General features: G+C 48.0%; 1 protein-coding gene across 1 annotated transcript in view; it reads right to left on the bottom strand.

The window, feature by feature from the left end:
• grk5l (G protein-coupled receptor kinase 5 like) overlaps positions 1-27087 on the bottom strand; it is a 36607-nt gene that overhangs the window by 2185 nt on the left and 7335 nt on the right. The window contains exons 2-15 of the mRNA XM_056276790.1: positions 11010-11105; positions 10618-10730; positions 8274-8351; positions 7131-7228; positions 6735-6827; positions 6204-6267; positions 5894-6034; positions 5503-5693; positions 5229-5266; positions 4914-5003; positions 3533-3741; positions 3295-3432; positions 445-582; positions 141-272 (exon numbers count right to left, since the gene is read on the bottom strand). Of these exons, the coding sequence (XP_056132765.1) occupies positions 141-272; positions 445-582; positions 3295-3432; positions 3533-3741; positions 4914-5003; positions 5229-5266; positions 5503-5693; positions 5894-6034; positions 6204-6267; positions 6735-6827; positions 7131-7228; positions 8274-8351; positions 10618-10730; positions 11010-11105 (1619 nt within the window). The remainder of the gene's footprint in view (positions 1-140; positions 273-444; positions 583-3294; positions 3433-3532; positions 3742-4913; positions 5004-5228; positions 5267-5502; positions 5694-5893; positions 6035-6203; positions 6268-6734; positions 6828-7130; positions 7229-8273; positions 8352-10617; positions 10731-11009; positions 11106-27087) is intronic.

The raw sequence follows: 27087 nt of genomic DNA, 5'->3' as shown, positions 1-27087 counted from the left end.
ATGAGTTATTGTGTTTGTGTTTCTGGCGCTTTAAAGCCCCTTCATACACATTTTGTCACCCGGGGATGAGCCCCTCTGGATGGGGTTTGAGTGGAAGTGTGTGTGTGTGTGTGTGGGGGGGGGGGTCCATGGTCTCTTACATGCCTCCTGAAGATCCTGTCCAGCAGGCTGCGTCTGGGGGGCTCTGGGGGCTGATTCCAGTCCAGATCTGGGGGTCTCGACCCATGAGGCCCGAACACATTCAGATCACTGAAACATTCAGTTTCTATCATCTGAAGAGAGGAGAAGAGAAGAGACGAGAGGAGAGGAGAGGAGAGGAGAGGAGAGGAGAGGAGAGGAGATTCGGTGACCTTCAGCGACACTGAAGCGAGTTCTTCCACCAGTCATACAAACTAGTCAACTACCGTCTGCATTTAAAATGTCAAATGAAGTGCATACGCTTACCTCATTCTGCCATGGGATGGAAACACTGCCTGTAGCGAATTTGGAATAGAAGTCATTGTCAGTTTGGTCCAGATTTACTCCCTTTACCGTCGAGAACTGCTCTATGTCCAACACATCCTTACAGTACACTGCCCGGGGCTGGAGGAGGAATAGCCAGGAGAGTAAAGCTGCACTCAGGGTTGGGCAGAATAGTTTGGAAGAGGATTTAGCGCTTGAATATTGAATACGCTGTATTTATGTTGTTACAAAAACTCGGAAAGAGCCCCAGATTCAGATTACATTTAGAATATACATCTTCGAAAACATGTGTGAAACAGCTGTATCATGAATATTATTTACGACTAACTGCTGCTTTATTCCTTGATGTTTCGGTATCTCCATGCCATTATCTCAATATGTGCCGACCATCTGCCAACTGCTGCTGCGTTCTACCCGACATGTGGTGCGCAGGAGGAAACGTGCGCATGCTGATTTGAAAATCTCATCTCGTCATCGGCCGCTTCTCCGGGGTCGGGTCGCGGTGGCAGCAAGCTAAGTAGGCCGCTCCAGACGTCCCTCTCCCCAGCAACGCCCTCCAGCTCCTCCCGGGGGGATCCCAAGGCGTTCCCAGGCCAGCTTGGACATGTAGTCCCTCCAGCGAGTTCTGGGTCTACCCCTGGGGTCTCCTTCCAGTTGGACGTGCCCGGAAAACCTCCAAAGGAAGGCGTCAGGGAGGCATCCTAATCAGATGCCCGAACCACCTCAACTGGCTCCTTTCGACGCAAAGGAGCGGCGGCTCTACTCTGAGCTCCCTCCGGATGTCCGAGCTCCTCACCCTATCTCTAAGGCTGAGCCCAGACACCCTACAGAGGAAACTCTTTTCAGCTGTTTGTACCCACGATCTCGCCCTTTCGGTCACTACCCAACGCTCATGACCATAGGCGAGGGTTGGAACGAAGACTGACTGGTAAATTGAGAGAGGAAGCTGAGCCTTCCGGCTCAGCTCCCTCTTCAACACAACGGTCCGGTACAACGTCCGCATTACTGCTGATGCTGCACCAATCCGCCTGTCAATCTCCCGCTCCATCCTACCCTCACTCATGAACAAGACCCCGAAATACTTGAACTCCTTCACTTGAGGCAACAACTCGTCCCCATCTCGGAGGGAGCAATCCACCATTTTCCGGTAGAGAACCATGGCCTCAGACTTGGAGGTGCTGACTGTCATCCCGGCCATTTCACACTCCGCGGCAAACTGCCCCAGTGTGCTCCGGATGTCATGTAATTTGTGTGATTTGGCCATGATTTGAAAATATTGAATAGTTTTTTTTTTTAAACGATCATATGTCTACTTTTAATTAGGAGCAGGGCTGACGCCAGGGCATCCTGACAGGTGGGTATTTAAATTTCACTGAAGGCCATTTTCAGTTGACCTCACCTCTCTATAATAATAATAATAATAATAATAATTATTATTATTATTCCATCGATCCATCCATTATCCAAGCCGCTTATCCCAGTCGGGGTCGCGGGGATGCTGGAGACTATCCCAGCAGTCATAGGGCGGCAGGTGGGGAGACATCCTGGACAGGCCACCAGTCCATCACGGGGTCAACACACACACACACACACACACACACACACACACACACACCTAGGGATAATTTAGTATGGCCGATTCACCTGACCTACGTACATGTCTTTGGACTGTGGGAGGAAACCGGAGCACCCGGAGGAAACCCATGCAGATGGGGGGCGAACATGCAAACTCCACTCAGAGGATGACCTGGGACGACCCCTAAGGTTGGACTACCCCGAAACTTGAACCCAGAACCTTCTTGCTGCACTGACCGCTGCGCCACTGTGCCGCCCTATTATTATTATTATTATTATTATTATCATTATTATTATTATTGTTATTATTATCATTATTATTATTATTATGGGCGGCACAATGGTGCAGTGGTTAGCACGGTCGCCTCACAGCAAGAAGGTCCTGGGTTCGAGCCCCAGGGTAGTCCAACCTTGGGGGTCGTCCTCTGTGTGGAGTTTGCATGATTCCCCGTGTCTGCATGGGTTTCCTCCGGATGCTCCGGTTTCCTCCTGCAGTCAAAGGACATGTAGGTCAGGTGAATCGGCCATACTAAAATGTCCCTAGGTACGAATGTGTGTGTGTGTGTGTGTGTGTGTGTGGTGTGGGGGGGGGGCCTGGCAGCCTGTCCAGGGTGTCTCCCCGCCTTCCGCCCAATGACTGCTGGGATAGGCTCCAGCATCCCCGCGACCCTGAGTGCAGGATAAGCGGTTCGGATAATGGATGAATGGATTATTATTATTATGTTTCATTAACGAGGAGTGGACGATGGCAGAGAAGCAGGAGTTTACACACTGGGACTGCAGGCGGACACAGACACACTATATGAACTACAACGCAGAGCATGAATCTGTTGCGGTAAATGAGATGTGATCCTTTCATCGCTGCCGAGTTGTGGACTGCAGTCTGAGCCGAACCTTTAAAAGGCAATTTCCTTCCATTTAGTTTTCAATTTGTGCACGAGCTCCCGCTCGCCCGCCAGCGTAATGAAAACACACAGTGCTGCCCGGGATGCAGTATTCTGAGAGGGGCCTCTTCAAAACGTACGAGTTAACCGTAATCCGAACACTGCCGTTTCGACACGTAACGTGGGCTGAGTGCAGACACTTCTGTATTCTGATTATGTAACGCCATCGCTTGTATTTTGTTACCACCCGGCCCTGGCAACACTACCGGCCATGCAGATATTTGACCACGACAGTCGCACATGTTCAACTTCAAAAGCTGTTATGTAAAAAGTACACGATGACAACACACGGTAGGTATTGCACTGCACTCACATCGGGCACAAAGGAAGGCTCCAGTATCCCGGCCTCCAGCCTCTTAAAGTTGATGTTTTTGAAGAAGGGGTTCGCCTTCACCCCCGCCGCCCCTTCCGCCTGGCACCCCAGCCTCTGCTTGGGGTCTTTGGTCAACAGCTGGACAGACGGAGGAGGACGCGCAGAGAGGAGTTACACGAGCAACGTCAACAAACACCTTTTTCAATTCACCCACCCACCCACCGCAACCACTCCTTACCATCTTACAGATGGCCTTGGTGTCCTCCGAAAACTTCTCGTTGTACTCCTCCTCCTCCTCCTGTACCCTCTTCTCCACCTCCTCCCGTTTCACTCGTTCTTTACGCGCGCGGAAGGGGGATCGCCCCGCCGTCATCTCGTAAATGAGGCAGCCCAGCCCCCACCAGTCGGGACTCATGCCGTACTTCTCGTTGTTGATCACTTCTGGAGCTGGAAGGAGGGGAGTGGGTTGGTAGTGTTTAAAAGGACAATTCCTTTTTTGTTTGTTTTTTCAACAACCTGGATCTTATTACCGTCGTTTTTGCCGTATTATTCATTCGCTACATTGCTGGGATTTTAGACATAGGAGCAATGCTAGCCACAGCTTTAGACAAGAAAGCCACTTTATTTTGTCATTGTACACATTTTTTTTGGGGGGGGGGTGCCGGGGGGGTGCCCCCCCTTTTTCTCCCTAATTTTATCCGGCCAATTACCCCACTCTTCTGAGCCATCCCAGTCACTGCTCCACCCCCTCTGCCGATCCGGAGAGGGCTGCAGACCTACCACAAGCCTCCCCGGATACATGTGGAGTCGCCGGCCGCTTCTTTTCACCTGACAGTGAGGCGTTTCACCAGGGGGACGTAGCGCATGGGAGGATCACGCTATTCCCCCCAGTTACCCCTCCCCCCTGAACAGGCCCCCCCCGACCGACCAGAGGAGGCGCTAGTGCAGCGACCAGGACACTCACCCACATCCGGCTTCCCACCCGCAGACATGGAGAATCCCTGTGTTAACACGGGGATTCGAACCGGCGATCCCCGTGTCGGTAGGCAACGGAAAAGACTGCCACGCCACCTGGACGCTCCATATGATATTGTCTTTTGAGGCCACGCAATACAATCCTTAAACCAGTTGCTTCAACAACAAAAAGTACTCCGGTGCCTCAGTTCGACTGTGTACATGATCTCCCGTTATCCAGGACTTCACAGGTGATATAAATACAACCAAATACAAGGAGTCGTTCTTGCAAGTTGACCGAGGAAGTAGCTCAGCAATGTAATGGACATTTCAGGTTATAACGTTTCAATGTTGTTTTCTCTTCCCAACACGTGTTTCAGCATGTTCAGCTTAACCCAATTTATCTAGCGCACATCTATCCCTCGTCTTCCATGGTACCGTAAGACGCCATTTTAAAGCTGAGTCTTGCAGTACTCTCATGTCGTCCAAAATCTCCACAATGAAGCTGGTGAGTAATATCACATCATAACCAATATGAGATGACGGCACACACAGCAAAAATAAGACCCAGGCTGTAAGAAAAAAGGGAGGAATGGTCCTTTGAGGGTTAAGGACAGCTGAAAACTGGTAAATGTGTTAGATGAATATCCACCACGTCTTCTTACCCATGTAGCCAACTGTCCCCACTCTTCCTCTGATGAGTTCCCTTTCAGGCACTTTGATGGCTAGCCCCAGGTCTGAAATACGGATGTGTCCTACAGCAAACACAGTTGACAGACGTCAGGATGAACAGGATGAGTGTCAGAAGTTCAAGCTGGTGTATTTTCCTCCCACATATACTCATATAACAGTGCAGCGTATATGATATTAACTGAAAAAAAATGTCTTGTCTGCAGCATATCAGGGATGCGGAACTGCTGAACAGCAACCATGAATCTCTGTCAAGTAACCGCTGATACAATTAAGCTGTAAACTCTTACCGTTGTCGTCTAGTAGGATGTTCTCTGGTTTCAAATCCCTGAAAATAGCAAAGAACATCCGTTTCTTTACCGGCAACGAATGATCAGCATTTTATGATCTAGGTACGAATATCGACATATTGATCAACCGAGCACTAAGACACAAAATAAAGAAAATCTGAATGATACTGCAGCTCCCTAGTCCTGGGATGCACATCTGGAATCCCTTCATGAAATGCTATTGCCTTTCAGACCACATCTCCCCCTTTTTGATGTGATTTTGTCCAGCGACTACCTGTAGACGATGGATTCCCTGTGCAGGTGCTCGAGGCCACAGCAGATCTGAGCAGCGTAGAACTGGACCCTGTCCTTCTCGAAGCCCGGCGTGCCCATGTTGTAGATGTGAAACTTCAGGTCCCCACCGTTCATTATGGTCAGCACCAGACACAGAGCGTCTTTGGTCTCATATGCATATGCTAAACTCACCTAGGGGGAGAGACAGCAGACGACAGAGACATTGGGTTGCGGAGTCGGGGGGCACATTGGCACATAAGGTGTGAAAGTATTGGGGTGTGTTGTAGGAGGGTTTGTGAAGCGGGGCAGGGGGACAGACAGGCAAGTAGGAAGACACGAGGCAGTGTTACTGTGTGCTTGGAACGCCGCTTGTGTCTTCTATGTCCACTCACAACAAATCTGCTGTTGACTTTCTCCAAGATCTGTTTCTCATTGAGGGCCATGGACTCCCCTTTCCTCTTCTTGATTCGCTTCTTCTCCAGCTTCTTGCAGGCGTACATCTTTCCCGTCGCTCTGACCTGGCAAGCGCACACCTGACGCGGGGACAGGCGAAACCCAACAACCGGGTAAGCACACAGCGACGTTCAAAGCCTGGACGTTAAGAACATCAACCATCACCGCCACCAACAGACACACCAACATACGCTGTCAACACCACCAGTCATCATCACCGCATTTCAACAAAGGAAACTCGTACAGTACCTCTCCGAATCCCCCCTTCCCCAGCACTCGGTACTGTCTGAATGTGTCTTTAGTGACCGGTTGCCTGACATAACACACACACAGCAAGAGACATTGACAGACATTCATGCAGTATTGATTGCGACAAAGAGATTATCTGAACAGCTCAATACCATCATGAGTCAGTTTCCTGTACAGAGGATAAGGCATCTAATACACAATTACGGTCCCCAGACGCAGGGGCTTTCAAGGCAATCAAGGATGTTCTTAAAGGCCGGCTGTAGACTTTAATAATTATTGCTTTAATATACATTGGCAACTAGGCACCGACCAAGGCTATACATGATGTAGTGTTTCCTGTGATCATTACCGAGACCGTCAATTAAAAGAAACCAAATCCATCCAGAGGCTTTCTTTATAGACCCGGTTGTAGGCTAGGCCCAGACTAAGATGGATATATCGTCTGAAAAGACTCGACTAGCCCGAGGCTAGACTAAGTTCAATACACCCATGTGAAATTGGTCATAGAAAATGAAAAATGGACCAACAAACCTCTCCAGCATCTTCCACTGCAGGAACCGGTCAAAGTACATGCTGTTCTGGTAGTCCGAGAACGGAGCACCGCTCAGATGGTCGTGGAGGGCCCTGAGTTCATGCAAACGACAGCAAACTCAGTTACCACCAAAAAAACAAACAAAAACAAAAAAACATCAAGTTGCAAATGAAGACAAGAAACCAGTTTTTTTATAGACAAAAAAACACTATGATGTGGATTGGGACACATCGTATAATAATATAAGCTACATATGAAACTCGAAACTCTCCGCCTTCAATCTGTAGGCTCAAAAATATATCAGCAGCCATAAAACTGCATATAAAAGATATAGAAGAAGAAGAAATTGTTCGAGCCAAGCAAACAGGAGGAAGAAAGACAGACAGACGACTCACTTGCGACATTCGCTGAAGATCTCCTTACAAGGGCTGAGTTCAAGGTTCTCTCTGCACTGGTCTGCATAGACCTCTGCTATGCCTACACAGTCAGACGACTGCCAATGCATACACACATACACAGGGGAACACAGGCGTACACCAAAGCCACGGCACACACACCCATGTGGACACAAAACCTTTCGTTACATAAAAGATAAGGATTTTTTACATAACCGCTCATTTAAAAAGGAATTCATAATAGTATTTCCCTCCCCCCCAATTACCCCACTCTTCCGAGCCGTCCCGGTCGCTGCTCCACCCCCTCTGCTGATCCGGGGAGGGCTGCAGACTACCCCATGCCAACTCCAATACATGTGGAGTTGCCAGCCGCTTCTTTTCACCTGACAGTGAGGAGTTTCACCAGGGGGACGTAGCACGTTGGAGGATCACGCTATTCCCCCACCCCCCAAAACAGGCGCCCCGACCGACCAGAGGAGGCGCTAGTGCTGCGACCAGGACACATACCCACATCCGGCTCCCCACCCACAGACATGGCCAATTGTGTCTGTAGGGACGCCTGACCAAGCCGGAGGTAACACGGGGATTCGAACCGGCGTTCCCCGTGTAGGCAGGCAACGGAATAGACCGCCACGCTACCCGGATGCCCAGCACATTATATTTTAACACTTTAATTGACCTTGTTAACTGACATTATTGTAAGTACATTATCTGTTATGGGTACGAGGAAACTATGATTGTGCGTTTACAAAACCTTTACAAATGTTCAAAAACCCATTAGTGAACAGGCGCGAGGCCATCGTAAGTAGCGAATGACCCCCCCCCCCCCCAGCACAGAGTCGAGGCTCAGCGTTTCCAGTTTTTACCGATTTTCATACCCAGATTTTTTTTTTAAAAGGAGCAGATCGGTTCAAACCGATTTCACCCGGATTTTATGTTCCAATGGATCCAAAAGCTGTTCCTGTTCGTGCGAGGTTATGTAACAGTGTCCTCTTGTGGCGAAATTCGGCACGCCGGACGGCTTTGAAAAATAAAAAGCGAAAACGCTGAGCCTTGCATACGGTGTAGAGTAAGTCAGACAAATGACTCGGTCAGATTGGAAAAAAAGGCAAACAGATAAATAAACCAGATAAAAGTATTTACTTCTTTAGAGAGAAACTTCTGGATGATCTGGTCCCCTCTGCTTTTCCTTTTTTCATCGGGCGTCACCTCATAGTCTTCCTACACAGCAAAGCAAGTCATCGTCACTATCAACACACTTTATGGGAGTGATGTAACGCATTCAAATGTATTTGTTTGTTGGGCTTTATGCGCCATTCCGGTAGTTCTTGTTGCCGTCGATTGGCACGGGCGGGCTGAGTAACGTATTATAGCGAATTCGGGGGACAACGCAGCCACAGGAACTGCCGCGGCCGGGACGCGAACCCGTGTCGCCCGCACCGCAGGGGACATTGCTAACCGCTCGACTAAAGGGTCAGACTCGCGAGCCAGCGGCCAGCGTGTCTTCTTATCCATGTACGTTACAGTATGGCCGACATGCCATTATGCAGAAATCACACATTCCTCTCTGCGTCCCTGTTATTTATATCCGAACGAAACGCTGTTTTTGGCTCGGTACTCGACCGGAGCCTTGGAGGGAAAGAATTAAGCGTGGCGGTCATACTCGCCCTTACACATGCCGCACCACGTCCGCTGCCAGGCAACACGCGATGCAACGCGAGGCCGTTGCTGACAGACCGCGCTCCGCGGCGGTGTTATGGAAAGCGTCATTGCGAGTTATGGAAAAGGGTGCAGCAACGTGGAAGCCACTCTCTCCGGGGCTGAGCGAAACCCTTTCTATCAATGGCTCTTTTCTAACATGACCCCTCCCCCCCCGTGTTGCCTGGCAACCGCACAGTAAACACTGTGGGATTCCATGAGGTCCTGGAGTGTCACAGTTTGTCACCCCCCCCCCCCGCATCACCAACTTTCCATTACAACTGCACGCACGCATGTGCGCATGCACACAAACGCGAGCGCACACGCGAAACGCACGGGTGCATGCGCGCATAAGCCCCGAAGCTTAAGCGGAGCCATGCCTGTAAAAAAAAAGGACCAGTGTCACGGACAAGAGGGGTCACGGTGATGCCACAACCCGCAGGACGGGCTGGCTCTTTTGTTCCGCGAGTTCAGCGTTATAAACTCCGGCGCGAGCGTGCACCTAACGTGACATGAATGAGTAAAACAGACGCGTCGTGAGAGAGACAGACAGACGGAGAGACAGACGGAGAGACAGACGGGGGGGGGGGGGGGTTGTCAGACGCTTAAGCGAGACCACACACACACACACACACACACACACACACACACACACACACACACAGAAAGTGTAAATGAGCTGTCTGACTACAACCCTTGCCTCGGGGGAGGGGGTCAGCCAAAGGGGAAAGCAGACGCCCCCCCCCCCCCTTTTAGCCTTTTGGACGCAGAGGGGATCTAATCACACATTCATACATGCACACACCTTCCTCTGACGTAAGAGGAACCACAGGGTGCCCCGAGCACATTCCTTCTCCCGTTTGCGCGCCAAAACACACATCCCCCCCCCCCGCCACCATTGTGGCCGTGCATTTTCGTGGCTTTAAAGCGTTGATGGGGAATCGGCGCGGCGTTTACCTGAACAGTCTTGGGATGACGGAGACACACACCGTCACGTCCCCCCACCCCACCCCCACCACTTCCTAAATTTAGACGTCTGGCGGCTGACGTGCTCCGACGCTCCCTCGAAGTGGTTTTACATGAGCTCAAAACCCTTTGTCAGAGAAACCCGGGAGACGTTGCGTAACCCCCCCCCCCCGAAGCAAACTGCAATACTTCTACAGTTCTCCCACGTGTATTTACCTACCTACCACTTCCTACTCCAAGGGTAATAATCAAACACGGCTCTCAGGCCCGGCTCGCTATCTCTAGAGCCTAGCTGGGCCGTTACACCGAGTTCGCTCTAGAGAAAAACAACAAAACTCTCCGTGCTTCTCTTCCTATAGAGTTAGCAGCGCCGGGTTGTTCGCCACGAGTGCTCTGAAGTCGTTTTCCCTCACGGAGTGTTGGCCGTTTAATGGGAAGGGGTTGACCCTGACAAAGGGGGGGGGGCGGGCAGTGTGTGTGTGTGTGTGTGGAGGGGGGTGGTGGTGGTATTGGCGTGTGAAACACCGCTGTATTTCTCCCCAGTCACACACGTACCATGATATCCTGGGCACTACTCTGAAGACTCAGATGTGTCATGTGTGAGGTATTCTGTCTAGACGTGGAGAGACATTTGGGAAAAGGGCGGATAGTTGGAAACGGGGTATGGGGTGGGTGGGGGTGGGGGGGGATCCGACTGGTAGAATAATCACAACTCGTTCTGATTGTCTCCTCAACGCCGCGCGACCCAGCGCAGCCGCCCCCCCCCCCCCCAGTTTCATAATTTCGTGAACCAAGCGGGTGCGTTGTGCGCCGTTTTGCATACCATTGCGTCCAGTAGATTGATGCATCGCAGCAGTTCAGGTCTCGTCTCACAGTACTGACGGAAGAGAAGCCGTCCAATGGGCTGTTTCTCACACAGGCTGACATAGTCCCTCTCTGCGTGGAGAGAGCGCACGTGCACGTACACACACACACACACACACACACACACACACACACACACACACACACACACACTTAGAGATTTTGGCCCTTTCATTACCTGACATGTCTACACAGAAACATGAAACATGAATACACTCTCAGCAACACCAACAGACATAGGTACATTACACACACACACGTACACACACGCACACACGCACACACACACACACTCACACACACACACACATGGAGATATATATACGTAAGTACAAATACATAATCACATACCAATGCTGTTGCCCAGCTCAGTGCACTGGCTTATGTGTGGGAAGCGAAGGATCTCCTTCCATTTTTTACTCCTCCCTTTCCGTTTGCCTCCTCCACCTATAGACGGCAAGATAAAAAAAAAAAACAAGGCAACAACGTTGAGCTGGGAACACATTTTTGGACTTGTCACTGTTTTTTCCACTATCGCCGAACAAGAAAGAAGGGGTTGGGGGAGGAGAAGTGGGGTCTCTCCCGTCCCGTGAATGAAATCGTGACCCTTGGTGCCCTTATCTCGTCTAGAGACTTGGTCTAAAATCTGTTTACGTCAACTCGAGCAAGGCTTAAACACTTTCCTTTTCCAGGCTGACTTTGATAACATAGACCGTCCCTAAGCGTAGATAGTATACTGATTTTTTTTTGTGGAGTTTTCCCCCTTTTTCTCCCCAGTTGTATCCGGCCAATTGCCCCACTCTTTCGAGCCGCCCCGGTCGCTGCTCCACCCCCTCTGCAGACTACCACACGCCTCCCCCGATACATGTGGAGTCGTCAGCCGCTTCTTTTCACCTGACAGTGAGGAGTTTCACCAGGGGGACGTAGCGTGTGGGAGGATCAAGCTATTCTCCCCAGTTCCCCCTCCTCCCTGAACAGGCGTCCCGACCGACCAGTGGAGGCGCTACTGCAGCGACCAGGACACGTACCCACATCCGGCCTCCCACCCGCAGACACGGCCAATTGTGTCTGTAGGGATGCCGGACCAAGCCGGAGGTAATGCGGGGATTCAAACCGGCGATCCCTGTGTTGGTAGGCAACAAAATAGACTCCCCCCCCCTCTCCCGGACGCCCGCTAGTATACCGATGTATGGCTTTCTCCAGCTAATTTGGAATCCCCTATTAATTGTGTGACGTTGGTGGTCTATTGGTGGAATTTATTGAAGGATAGCCCCTCGAGGGGCTACACATCTCACACGCTACACACAAACGTTAGAAAACACATGCAAACAAAAACAGCATCACACAACAAAAATATACCGCAAATACACAGATACGGACAACTCGCTCACCCTATCGCACCCACACCCCCAGTCCTCAGAAGTTGCACAAGATATACTGGATGCAAGGACCCGGGTAATAAATCAAGCACATCAACATAAAGAGCACCTGGAGCATGACATGACAAGTCCTCTTGTCGATGATACCATCACTCGAGTATCTAGTGCTACACAATGCCTGTAGGTCGACATAGTAAAGCTTTATCTGCTGATTGCTGACTCACTTGTGAGTCGCTTTAGATAAGAGAGTCTGCAAAATGAGGAAATGTAAAAATGTGATTTCCTCCTCACATCTCTCCTCTCTCCCACCAGCGTTATTTTCCTCCTCACAAAGTAGAATACGGCTGCTAAAAAGGTGAAATTTTATGTGTTCAACTTGGGTGTGCATCTGTGTTTTGTGTGCCAGACAGCTCATTTACTCCCCCTTTCTGTGTGTGTGTGTGTGTGTGTGTGTGTGTGTGTGTGTGTGTGTGTGTGTACGCCTATTGAAAGAGCACACGCTGACTAGCTTAATTCCTATAAGCCACCAAGGGCCTGCCCAGGCCTGTTTTTATGCGTGAACAATTTCTGAGTAGCCTTCTTGCAGCTTTTAGCACCAGGATGGACAGAAAGCAAATAGATTTACGGATACAGTCTTCCCAGATCTCTCCGCCTCCAAGACTTACCAGATCTGACCATTTACTGCCATCGTTTGGAGTTTACGACCTAAGTTTTGAGAAGCGAGATTTGTCAAATCTGCACTGCTGCACCCCACAGTGTATTTACGCCCTCACTTTCCACCTCATCTTTTCTTACCTGTAGTGAAAATGACCCAATGATCACGTTTCATCTTCTGTGCTCTCTATGTGGTGAATCATCAGATTCCCGCCGCCTTCACTTTAGTTCCCCTTATTGTGTCCCACCACCTCCCTGGGTCAGCAGCCTCAAGTCGGGTGCCATGCCATTGTTCCGACAGCCCATTATTCCAAAACCCCAATAGTCCGAAAAATGTCCCATTTCCCGCAAGCCCGTTTGTCCGACGTCTCGTTATTTCGAAGACAATAGGCCGTTGCTGCGAAGGCCCGTCGCTCCAAAAATACACACTCTCCCTGCAGTTGTTCAGTGAGCGGCGGTGTCGTATCAAACTCTGTTTCCCCGTCAAGATCTGTTTCCCCCTTGCCAGAGTTCAATACAACATCGGTATGCTCGATTAACTTTAACCTAACCCTAACCTTAACCTGCCGCTCACCTTAACCTAATCGTAACCGATAGCTAAGGTGTTTCCATAGGGGGAAACGGATCACGACGGGGAAACAGAGTTCGGTAAAACACCGGCAAGTTGAAAGTTGCAGCCAGTCTCATTGCAAATCATTGATCCATAATTATCCATCCATTATCCAAACCGCTTATCCTGCTCTCAGGGTCGCGGGGACGCTGGAGCCTATCCCAGCAGTCACTGGGCTGAACTGGCCAGAGATTAATACAAGAAAGTGGATATTTCTGGTGAAGTTGAGATGACCTTCTCACAAATGCTTTTAACATTGCGCGTCCTATTCATGGGAATTAGTGGTAAACAGTATTGTCATGTTTGCATGTCAGAATACACGAGGATATTAAGGGCAAAAAGTCTCCAGGGACAGGGAGTATTTTCGGAACAACGGGCCTTCGGAGCAGTGAGCATTTGTTTTCAGGATAACGGGCCGTCGGAGAAATGGGCTTTCGGTCCAATGGGACATCTTTCGGACTGACTATTGGGGGTTTCGGAATAATGGGCCGTCCCCTCAAGTCGTCCCACCCACCCACCCACACCTCACAAGAACTCCATTAAGCTACACCATACATCCATGTTCCTCCTGATCTTATTCTAATGTCTTATTCTTAATATGAGAACGTTAAACTACTGAATTTACATGGCTCACTGTCAGCCCCCTCGCTGTGGTGGAAACTGCGTCCGAGGGCTAGTATGACTAGCTTAGCATGAGGAAAAGTGGAGTGGCAACAGGGAGGCATCTTTAGGTCATAACCCAAGAATTTGTGAATCATTTCGTCATGTCTTAGCAGCTCATTGTTGGAGTGAAAGCTTTACTGGTTGTACCGTAAATCCTGCCTCTCTGCCCACTGCTACGGGCTAACTAATCCACACCATTTACTAAAACAGAGGGCTCGTCGACATACACGACAAATTCTTTTGTTCGCCATACATAAAATACAAGTCCATTAGCATCATTTCAGCAAAGTGGGGGAATAGGATTCTTTCGGACTGTTTTCCTTTTTCCTTCATCATTTTGAAACAGCTTTTATAGAGGCTAAGCGAGTTTGGATCAGACTGAAAATGTAAAATAAAGGATGTCGGCTGATAAGCAATCCACCGGTATCTGAAATGAACAATATTGTTCTGATGTAAAATAAAAAAATAACTGGATAGGAGAGAAATAAAAATAAAGAATGTTTCATTGTTGCTTTAAGGTCTGTGTGGATGAAGGGAAATGGGGAAAGGAAGGAATAATCATATATATATATATATATATATATATGATTATTCCTTCCTCTCCCCAATTGACACAAATACATACAGACACACACACACACACACACACATATATATGTCTGTACGTATTTGTGTATGTATATAGTATGTATATATGTATATATACACACACACATATATACATACATATATCTAAGAAAAGACGAAAGAACACCACATTATTTCATCATTGTACACTTGATCGGTTACAATGAATGTGTTCTCTGCATTTAACCCGTCCTATTGTATAGGAGCAGTGGGCAGCTGCAGCACCCGGGGACCAACTCCACTTCTTCGTTCCATTGCCTTGCTCAGGGGCATAGGCAGGAGTATTAACCCTAACATGCATGTCTTCCTGATGGTGGTAGGAAACCGGAGCACCCGGAGGAAACCCATGCAGACACGGGGAGAACATGCAGACTCCACACAGAAAGGACCTGGGACGGCCTGGGGTTCGAACCCAGGGCCTTCTTGCTGTGAGGCAACAGTGCCAACCACTGGGCCACTGATTTCAGGGGGCTGAAAAGTACAGAGTAATTAGAGACAACTCCCCGAGGTTTGGCAGACATCGTGTAAGAAGCTAACATGTGCGTTTTGTGTCTGTCAGTCGTTCATTTGCAGCACAGACTTTAATTTCACTGCTACTAGTAGTACATATAAGCTTGCAGAGGACATAGGAGCGAATACTGGCCTACAGATATTTAACAAAAAAAAAAAGTGGATTCGTGAAAATCACTTCCCAAACCTTGAACCAAAATCTGTTTGTCTAATTCCACAGAGGTTAGGAAATCACATAATGTAAGTTGGGCCGACTTGAGTCGTGTCCGTAGCAAAATATTTCCCCACCAAAACGATGGCCAGGGAGAGACGCCTATGCATACACCCATACAGTGTAAGTAGGTACAGCTACCATGGCGTAAATTCATATCGCAATTTTATCTTGTGCACATCAAGCTACTTTTATCGTCCTTTTCAGTTCTCTGTGAAGCGTCATGCAAATTATCTATTTTATTTTCACTTTATTGGTATTATTATGGCAAAAGCACATGACATCCAATGGGATATGGGCACACAGATATGGAAGCAGGACTTTCAGCGGGCTATTTTGTTTAAGGCTGCAACGGCAGAGGGACATAAACTGCCAAAACAGGAGTTTAGACGGCGGAGGAGACATCAGCATCCCAGCTACCACAAAGACAACAGATGGTTTTCGTCGGTGTTGACAGACTCGTATTAATAACTTAAGACAAAATATCTCCTAAGAGAATCATTAACTGCAAACACCTGCTCCTCATCGACTGGGGCTCAAACAATGTAAACAGACACAGCGCCTTGTTTAAAGGCACATTGCTCTCAGAAGATTATGAATATGCAAGGTTACGTCCCACAGCAGGTGCCCGGGTAATGTGGTGGTCTATTCTGTTGCCTGCCAACACGGGGATCGCCGGTTTGAATCCCCCGTGTTACCCCCGGCTTGGTCGGGCGTCCCTGCGGACACAATTGGCTGTGCCTGTGGGTGGGAAGCTGGATGTGGGTATGTGTCCTGGTCGTTGCACTAGCGCCAGCGCTTCCTCCGGTTGGTCGGGGCACCTGTTCAGGGGGGAGGGGGAACTGGGGGGGGGAATAGCGTGATCCTCCCGTGCGCCATGTCTCCCTGGCGAAAATCCTCACTGTCAGGTGAAAAGAAGCAGCTGGTGACTCCACATGTATCGGAGGAGGTATGTGGTAGTCTGCAGCCCTCCCCGGGTCGGGAGAGGGGGTGGAGCAGCGACCAGGACGGCTCAGAAGAGCGGGGTGATTGGCCAGGTACAATTGGGGAGAAAAGGGGGGGGGGGGTTATGTCCCACGACAAAACTGACTGGATTTGAGCGTCCGGGTGGCATAGCAGCCTATTCCGTTGCCTACCAACATGGGGATCGCTGGTTCGAATCCCTGTGTTACCTCTGGCTTGGTCGGGCATCACTGCAGACACAATTGGCCGTGTCTGCGGGTGGGAAGCCGGATGTGGGTATGTGTCCTAGTCGCTGCACTAGCGCCTCCTCTGGTCGGGCGGGGCACCTGTTCGGGGGGGAGGGGGAACTGGGGGGAATAGCGTGATCTTCCCACGCGCTACGCCCCGCTGGCGAAACTCCTCACTGTCAGGTGAAAAGAAGCAGCTGGTGACTCCACATGTATCGGGGGAGGCATGTGGTAGTCTGCAGCCCTCCCCGGATCGGGGGGGGGGGGTGGAGTGGCGAGCGGGACAGCTCGGGAGAGCGGGGTGATTGGACAGGTACAATTGGTGAGAAAAAGCAGGAAAAATTAACAAACAAACAAAATATGTCCCATGACAAAATTGACCGGTTTTGCTTGGGCCGTGGGGTCTAATATGTTAAGCTCTAATAATAAAAGCACAGTTTCCACCAAAAAGCACGACAGTAGAGTCAGCGATAAAGGTCATTTCCCATCAGGGCCTCCCATGCTAAAAATGAATTTACTCAGCCCCGCCATAAGGCCCTTTGAGTACAAGCGTCCAGTAAATGGTATATATTTCCTGTGAGGGGTCACCGTCATGTCAATTATTGTAACAAAACATCGGTCCTCCACCCAGCCATTCAACTTGTATGCAACCCACCCAACCCACAAATACTCCAGTACCTCCTCGTATGCTCCCAGCATCGTTCTCACTCCACTGCTTTTTCCTTCATTTTCCCTTTCCTCTCAATCTCTCATCGTCTCCACTTTACTGCGTTTTTGTAAACGCAACTCTCGCGTCGCTGTCCTCTCCTTTTCTGTATCCTTTCACCCTGCCTCCCTCTTCTTTTAATCTCGCACTCAGTTGGGGATTTCCTGTCTTCATCACCTCTGAATCGCTGCTAGTTTGCTTGCCTCCATTCCCCCCCCCCTGCTCACAGTCAATCCATCATCTCTGCTTTGAGGTCAGATAAGGTCACAGGTCTACAGCGTCATGCGATGCTTTAAACCCGTAGACAAAATGCATGTCCTTTACATTTATTAAACGTGATAGACAGTGGCAGCTGCATCCAATGACCTTCCCTCCAAATAACCCAAGCCCTTCATGATGGATCCGATATATAAAATGCCAGTCTTTGCTATGTGTGTGTGTGCTCGGTTGGACGATGGCAGGGTGTGTATGTGTGTGTGTGTGCTAAGGTGAGCCAGCGGAGATGAGAATTATCCAAACTGCTAGGCAATTTCCAGCAGTACCCCTGTCAGCATAGTTAATTGTCTCGCAGTAACAAACTGCATTAGGATCTATTCCAGGAACACAAGCAATGCTGCAGCAGGCCTGCAGGGTGTAAAGGCCGCTGCGATCACGTGTGCACATGCACATACACGCATAAGCACACATGCACATAAGCTGCAGAACCTTATAATAACAGCCGTTCTTATCAAGCATAAATTATTCACTTCCTCATAACAGGGTCATCCATCTGAGTGCAACAAGTCATTTCCTGCACCGTAAGAACATATTGGGGACTGTGTTGACGGGGGCTTTAGTAATAAAGATAAAACCCATTCAATTCAAATGAATTTCAATTCTCCGAGATGGCGGTGGGCAATATCTGCTCATATGGAAAGGGAAACCGAGAATATTACATCTGTGTGGGTCACACGCAAACAAACTAGACTCGGGGAAACTGAAATGCATGAAAACGAAACGGCAAAAAAAGAAAAAGAAAGGGGGGGGGGAAGGCCCATTGAGACCTCCTATCTTGTTGTCAAACTTAATGATAAAATCTCCTCCACGTATCTGGTTTCTGGGTCATTAACTGTGGATCCCTTTTTTTTTTTTTAGCTGTTAAAAGTATGACTATGGTCATAAAAGTCTTACATAAACCCTCTTGTCCTCACTCCCTGGTTTCTTTTTCTCTCTCTCCCTCTCTCTCTCTCTCTCTTTTCTACCCAACAGTTCTCAGTCTCTGGCTTCTCTCTCACGGTCAATCACTTTGCCTCTCACTTACACACGAGCAGAAATATGTGCTCCACTGTGAGTACGTTGCGCAAAGGAACTTGTCAGTCTAATTTGTTCCATGCGGGCAGCGCGGTCGCCGCCCTTTATTTATGTTTCTGCTTAGCAGCTCTGACATCATCAAGGCCTGTTGAGTGAAGCAAAAATAATATCAGAGAGAGAATGACACCCGCCTGGCGTGACACCAGGGGGTTACCGGCATCCCAAACATCTGTGAGTGTCTCTGTGTGTGTGTGTCCGTCCGGAGGCTTCCGCGATGACTCCTCTCTAGTAATGCCCTCATCCTTATTTCCAACATTCGCGAGGATTAACGCGAGCCCATCTATCCCCCCCCCCCTCATACCAACCGAGAAAAACGCTCCCGCCTCAGTGCAAGGCTACACATACTCGAGTTTTTTTTTTTTTATGCACACTTCTTCTGTGGCGGGATGCAACTCCTTATGGTGTCATTTGAGCACCGCGCTGCACTGAAATGTACCGTAGACAGCCAGTCTGAACCACATCCTGAAATCAAGCGCTGTATCTTATGCGTTAACTCGAGGCCCACATACGTATAGGTGAACACGCTGGGAGATTTTTTTTGGCGGGAAACCACTGCAGCCTTGAACACACTAAATAGCCTGCATTTTATATGGTGCATTTTCTAGCCGCAACAGCCACCCAAAGCTCTTTACGATCCATTAATGCGTCACATGCACTCCTGCACATGCACATGCACACACACGCGGAGCCAACCACGCAAGGTAACAACCAGCTCATGGGGAGCAGTTACGGGTTAGGTACCTTGCTCAAGGGACACCGCCAACATCTTTCACAGGAGGAGCCCAGGTTCAAACCAGCAACCCTCCAGTTACCAGATGACCCGCTCTACCTCCTGAGCCACTGGAAAACCACATTCGCCTCTTTCACTGTCATTACTTCCTGTTCGTCCCTCCCCATCTCAACCTGAAATTTCATCACTGATGACACACTTCCCATTACCCCTTCCAGTACCACGCCAATTGACTCTCATATCCTGAACATGCACTGGTCCTTAAACCAGCGAGGCGGTCTTATCTGCTTAATGATGCGCTTGCCATTGAGTCACGCATTATCGCAAACAAAACAGAACAAATATGGCTGCAGTCTAAGATGCAAATGCTATTGTTTTCTGAGGGCACTCTTCCTACTCTCTTACAGTGTCTGACTGTTCAATCCTTGGAAAGTATTTGCATAAAACCTGCTTGTAAAAATGCTGTTGTCATGTGGATTGTGTCTTTGTCATGAGTTTTGCAAAACTGGTTGTGTACATTATCTAAATGCGACACACACACACACACACACACACACACACACACACATGAGATATCAGGGTGTGTATGTGCACATACATTAGTTTGTATGTTTTCCTCACTGCACATGAAGACCAGTTACTGGACTAATGGATATCCTCTCTTTGGTCGTCCTTCTTAGATGGGACCACTTCAGTCTGGGTTTAGCATTACAATCAATATGTAGTGGTGTTGAGGGTACTCACATGGACTGTAAAAGAGGTGTGTGTGTGTGTGTGTGTGTGTGTGTGTGTGTGTGTGTGTGTGTGTGTGTGTGTGTGTGTGTGTGTGTGTGTGTGTGTGTGTGTGCTGTGCCACAGGAAGTTAACGGAAGCACTGCCCAGACCTGAGAAGACGGAGAAGACTATTGGAGGAAGAAGCTCTTTGTTGCCCTGTTCCATAATGATGTCATGGTACGCCCTTCTGTCCAGCTCATTATCACCCTGAGCGAGACTCTAAGTCTATGTATTTCTCATCATTTTTTTTTCAGCGATGGGACGGTCCAGCTGTACCATCTGCTTATGTGCTCAGAGCAAATATCACTGACGTGCAGGCCTTACCTGTTATAACACTGGTCTATTCTTTCGACTGCTGCTGGTCATGTGTTAAACCACTTATAATACGGGTCATAAACTCAGAATCAGTCACAGACAATAAAAGAGAAAGCTTATCAACAGCTTCAGTCCTTGGTGGCAGCTGCATCCTAACACTACGGGGGTGTTTCATTCACAATGGCATCTTTGTTTTAAACTTTTTATCATGCAGATACGTCTTTGACACAAAGGCTGGGGTCATTTCACTTAAATTTGAATCATTCCCAAATGTGAAGGGAAGGCTGGGAGAGCTGGCATTGGATCGGCTAGAGGAGCCTGGTCTGCTGCGTACATTGGGCCCAAGGACCACGGCCCTGCCCGGAGCTGCGCCCAAAGAGGAAACAACGAGGGCGGTCTGACAGGACGCGGAAGCGGGGCAGGCTAAGCTAACTGCTAGCCCATGCAGACCAGTAGTCCCGACAGTCATCCTGGCTGGCGTTCGTTCTCTGGACAGTGATTTTTTTTGCTGCTTAGTTTGGATATATGTGTTCTTGTTTGGATATATGTGTTCTTAGTTTGGATATACATGCTCTTAGTTTGGATATATGTGTTCTAGTTTGGATATATGTGTTCTTGTTTGGATATATGTGTTCTTAGTTTGGATATGCATGCTCTTAGTTTGGATATATGTCTTCTAGTTTGGATATATGTGTTCTTAGTTTGGATATATGTGCTCTTAGTTTGGATATATGTGTTCTAGTTTGGATATATGTGTTCTAGTTTGGATATATGTGTTCTAGTTTGGATATATGTGCTCTTAGTTTGGATATATGTGTTCTTAGGTTGGATATATGTGCTCTTAGTTTGGATATATGTGTTCTAGTTTGGATATATGTGCTCTTAGTTTGGATATATGTGTTCTAGTTTGGATATATGTGCTCTTAGTTTGGATATATGTGTTCTAGTTTGGATATATGTACTCTTAGTTTGGATATATGTGTTCTAGTTTGGATATATGTGTTCTAGTTTGGATATATGTGTTGGTTTGGATATATATGTGTTCTACTTTGGATATATGTGTTCTTAGTTTGGATATATGTGTTCTAGTTTGGATATATGTGTTCTAGTTTGGATATATGTCTTCTTAGTTTGGATATATGTGTTCTAGTTTGGATATATGTGTTCTTAGTTTGGATATATGTGTTCTAGTTTGGATATATGTGTTCTTAGTTTGGATATATGTGCTCTTAGTTTGGATATATGTGTTCTAGTTTGGATATATGTGTTCTTAGTTTGGATATATGTGTTCTTAGTTTGGATATATGTGTTGGTTTGGATATATATGTGGTCTACTTTGGATATATGTGTTCTTAGTTTGGATATATGTGTTTTTAGTTTGGATATATGTGTTCTAGTTTGGATATATGTGTTCTAGTTTGGATATATGTGTTCTTAGTTTGAATATATGTGCTCTTAGTTTGGATATATATGTTCTTGTAGTTTTTGGATATGTGTTTTTGTCTTTGTGTTGCGTTGCGTTGCTGTGGGCTGAGGGAAATGATATTTTGTTTGTACATGAAATGAAACGACAAATACAGTGTTCCTGATTCCTGAAACAGCTGTTGAACGGTCAGCCATGTAGCACCCAGGATGTAGTGTGGATTTTTGCATGGTAAGTAATGCAGGGTTTTGTTTTGTTTCTTTTTTGCAGTTTTTTGGTTGAATCAAAAGCAAGCCGACCTTGAGAGTGACGGACACTGAACCCGGATTTAGTACGGAAATGGTTATGTTCTTTTGTTATAAAAGGAGACATAAATGCATGGGACATGCATACGAGTATGTGACACGCAGCCCATGTTTACTTTGCAACAGCAGATAGAAGAAAAAAAAGCAATAGATAAAATGACTGAAATAATACTGGTTTCCTCTCTTTGTTTGCATCATGTCGCTTTATAAATATCTCTGTTATAAAAAGGGGCCGTGCCTGAGCACGGGCTCAACTATGTGTTAACACACACCAAGGTGGCCAAACCGGTCTGTGACCTCAAAAATAGTGACAGTTGTCTCCGGAATAACCGAGGAGGTGGTGGTGGTGGTGGGGGGGGGGGCTCAGGAGGTAGAGCAGGTCGTCTTATAACTGGAGGGTTGCCGGTTCAATCATCGGCTCCTCCTTGCAAAAATGTCGAGGTGTCCTTGAGCAAGACACCTAACCCCTAACTGCTCCCGATGAGCTGGTTGGCACCTCCCATGGCTGACCTCGCCGTCGGTGTATGAGTGTGTGTGTGTGTGTGTGTGTGTGTGTGTGTGTGTGTGTGTGTGTGTGTGTGTGTGCGCGCATCGGTGAATGTGAGGCATTCATTGATTGCAAAGAGCTTTGAGTGGCTGTTGCAACTAGAAAAGCGTGACGTAAATGGCATCCATTTACCGTACCTGTAAATAGATGAATGAGTGAGAACGTATGCGAGATAGTGAGAACGATAAGGAGAAACAGGGAAGACTGGAAACGTGCACGAGTACGCAAACACACACACACACACACACACACACACACACACACACACACACACACACACACACACACACACACACACACACACACACACACACACACACACACAGAGGAGACAGAATAAAGGATACATTTCCTGTACGAGAAGAATAAGGTGCCACAAGCTTCCTGTTCTATTAATACACCAAAAATGTAGAAAAAAAACACACACACACACAACAACAGGGTAATCTCATCTTGCACATTCACGTTACATAACACAACCAAGCCGCCCGATCAAAGCGCCGCACAACCGAGGGCACGCTGGGTGAGAGACACTGTGTTTGCTCATCCAGAAAGACTCAGAGGGGAACACAGTCCGCATTCGACCAGACATGGGGGTATGTCATTGCCCCCAAGCGCCGACATGTGTTTGGTTGGCTAGTTCGAATCCGTGATGCTGTTTCCATAGACTAAGAGTTGTGACATCCCAGTACTACATATTCATTTCTGCTCCCACGCGGAGACGGCGGTGACAGCCCTAACAACCGGATTCAGACAATCCGGTGAGGAGGAGCCACTAAAAGCTGCAATGGAGGTTGATCCAAATGAACTTATCCGACTTTCTGAATGCATGGCCCCGGCTCTGTGAATAAGCACACCACGCACAGACACACACAGACACACACAGACACACACACACACACACACACACACACACACACAGACACACACACACACACACACACACACACACACACACACACACACACACACACACACACACACACACACACACTCGACACGCCACAAAAACTCATCCCGGAAATAGGGTTAAAGTGATTACATTGCCCCTTTCAGGCTGTCTGTTTCCTTCCCAGCTGTTCCCCATTTCCTTTTCTTTCTCTGTCACACTGTCACACACACACACATAAGCACACACACACACACACACACACACACACACACACACACACACACACACACACACACACTTCATCACCGAGATGTTAGCTCCATGCCTTGCTGACATTCCCCCTTCTCGTGTCCTCTGTCTCTTGTTATGGCAACATCCACAATAAAGGTACACTGTATGTATGATGCTCTTGTTTACAACACCAGGCTTCAGCCGCACACAGACTAGGGAGAAAATATTGCGTTTATTTGTGTGTGTGTGTGTGTGTGTGTTTGTGTGTGTGTATACATGTTTGCATGTATGCACCGAAAAATTACTCGGTCAAGTTTAAACTCTAGCCGGCCAGCAGGGTAAAAGATACAGTGGACACAGTATTGATTATGCACCAGTTTATAAGTATCCCATATTTATTGGATTCCCCCCTCCCCCCCTTTTTCTCCCCAGTTGAATCCGGCCCATTACCCCACTCTTCCGAGCCGTCCCGGTCGCCGCTCCACCCCCCTCTGCCGATCCGGGGAGAGGCTGCAGACTACCACCTGCCTCCTCCGATACACGTGGGGTCGCCAGCCGCTTCTTTTCACCTGACAGTGAGGAGTTTCACCGGGGGGGACGTAGCGCGTGGGAGGATCACGCTATTTCCCCCCCCAGTTCCCCCTCCCCCCCGAACAGGTGCCCTGACTGACCAGAGGAGGCGCTAGGCAGCGACCAGGACACATACCCACATCCGGCGCCACCCCCGCCCCAGACATGGCCAATTGTGTCTGTAGTGGCAACACATCACACGTTAGTATGCATACGTATATTTTGAGTTTAGTTGAGTTTAATCATCTATTATTTTCCAATACTAATGTATTTATGAGCACATCGGCCGCCTGTCGCCAAACTGCGGTGAAAGGGGAGCACGTGACCACACTTGTCCAAAGCTTGTACTCCTAAGCACGCCAACAAAACGCCACGCGCTTGTATTCTGTGCTCGAGATTCAACTTTTCAAGGGGTATTTTCATTGGCTTGCAAAGTCGCAACACTAAGAGGAAGGAAGCGGTCCTGAATACCGACGGTGACAGCAGATCCTCAGGGCAGCTCGCGTCGGAGGTGGACTGCCGAGGTCCTAAAGAAGACATATCAAATCTGATACTCAGAGCCAACCGACCAACTCGTGACCACGGGATCGAATTTACGAGCTCGGGTCGGAAAGGGCAAACGCTGACAGACTCACTTCACACCCATTCCTGCCTTATATGTATCCCTGTCTCCAGGCAAACAGAAAGGAAGGCCCAATAAGGAATCAATTGCTTGTTTTCCTTTTATGTATTCTACTCTGCCCACCAATAATGCTCTCCAGTTGTCTCCCCAATAAAACGCAACAGCATTATGTCATGGCTCAGTACTTTCAGAGTAGTCCTGAAGGAGGCCGTGCGCGCGCGTGTGTGTGTGTGCCGGGTTTTCTATCCTAATGGGGGCCAAATGTCCCCATTTGGATAGAAAAACCCGAAACCACCTACCTTGTGGGGACATTTTATGGGCCCTCATGAGAAAAAGGGTCAGGATTTGGGTTTAGGTTAGAATTAGGATTAGGTTACGGTTAGGGTAAGGGTTAAGGTTAGGCATGTGGTTATGATGGTTAACGTTAGGGTAAGGGTTAAGGTTAGGCATGTGGTTATGATGGTTAAGGTTAGGGTAAGGGTTAAGGTTAGGCATGTGGTTATGATGGTTAAGGTTAGGGTAAGGGTTAAGGTTAGGCATGTGGTTACAATGGTTAAGGTTAGGGTAAGAGTTAAGGTTAGACATGTAGTTATGATGGTTAAGGTTAGGGTAAGGGTTAAGGTTAGGCATGTGGTTACGATGGTTAAGGTTAGGGTAAGAGTTAAGGTTAGGCATGTGGTTATGATGGTTATGGTTAGGGTAAGGGTTAAGGTTAGGCATGTGGTTATGATGGTTACGGTTAGGGTAAGGGTTAAGGTTAGGCATGTGGTTATGATGGTTAAGGTTAGGGTAAGGGTTAAGGTTAGGCATGTGGTTATGATGGTTAAGGTTAGGGTAAGGGTTAAGGTTAGGCATGTGGTTATGATGGTTAAGGTTAGGGTAAGGGTTAAGGTTGGGCATGTGGTTACGATGGTTAAGGTTAGGGTAAGGGTTAAGGTTAGGCATGTGGTTATGATGGTTAAGGTTAGGGTAAGGGTTAAGGTTAGGCATGTGGTTATGATGGTTACGGTTAGGGTAAGGGTTAAGGTTAGGCATGTGGTTATGATGGTTACGGTTAGGGTAAGGGTTAAGGTTAGGCATGTGGTTACGATGGTTAAGATTAGGGTAAGGGTTAATGTTAGGCATGTGGTTACGATGGTTAAGGTTAGGGTAAGGGTTAAGGTTAGGCATGTGGTTATGATGGTTAAGGTTAGGGTAAGGGTTAAGGTTAGGCATGTGGTTATGATGGTTACGGTTAGGGTAAGGGTTAAGGTTAGGCATGTGGTTATGATGGTTAAGGTTAGGGTAAGGGTTAAGGTTAGGCATGTGGTTATGATGGTTAAGGTTAGGGTAAGGGTTAAGGTTAGGCATGTGGTTATGATGGTTACGGTTAGGGTAAGGGTTAAGGTTAGGCATGTGGTTACGATGGTTAAGGTTAGGGTAAGAGTTAAGGTTAGACATGTAGTTATGATGGTTAAGGTTAGGGTAAGGGTTAAGGTTAGGCATGTGGTTACGATGGTTAAGGTTAGGGTAAGAGTTAAGGTTAGGCATGTGGTTACGATGGTTAAGGTTAGGGTAAGGGTTAAGGTTAGGGTAAGGGTTAAGGTTAGGGTAAGAGTTAAGGTTAGACATGTGGTTACGATGGTTAAGGTTAGGGTAAGGGTTAAGGTTAGGGTAAGAGTTAAGGTTAGACATGTGGTTACGATGTTTAAGGTTAGGGTAAGGTTTAAGGTTAGGCATGTGGTTACGATGGTTAAGGTTAGGGTAAGGGTTAAGGTTAGGCATGTGGTTACGATGGTTAAGGTTAGGGTAAGGGTTAAGGTTAGGCATGTGGTTATGATGGTTACGGTTAGGGTAAGGGTTAAGGTTAGGCATGTGGTTACGATGGTTGAGATTAGGGTAAGGGTTAAGGTTAGGCATGTGGTTACGATGGTTAAGGTTAGGGTAAGGGTTAAGGTTAGGCATGTGGTTATGATGGTTACGGTTAGGGTAAGGGTTAAGGTTAGGCATGTGGTTACGATGGTTAAGATTAGGGTAAGGGTTAAGGTTAGGCATGTGGTTACGATGGTTAAGGTTAGGGTAAGGGTTAAGGTTAGGCATGTGGTTATGATGGTTAAGGTTAGGGTAAGGGTTAGGGTTAG

Source organism: Lampris incognitus, chromosome 1, assembly GCF_029633865.1.
Source record: "Lampris incognitus isolate fLamInc1 chromosome 1, fLamInc1.hap2, whole genome shotgun sequence".
In the NCBI taxonomy this organism is placed as follows: domain Eukaryota; kingdom Metazoa; phylum Chordata; class Actinopteri; order Lampriformes; family Lampridae; genus Lampris; species Lampris incognitus.
This window is presented reverse-complemented; position numbering and strand designations above follow the sequence as displayed.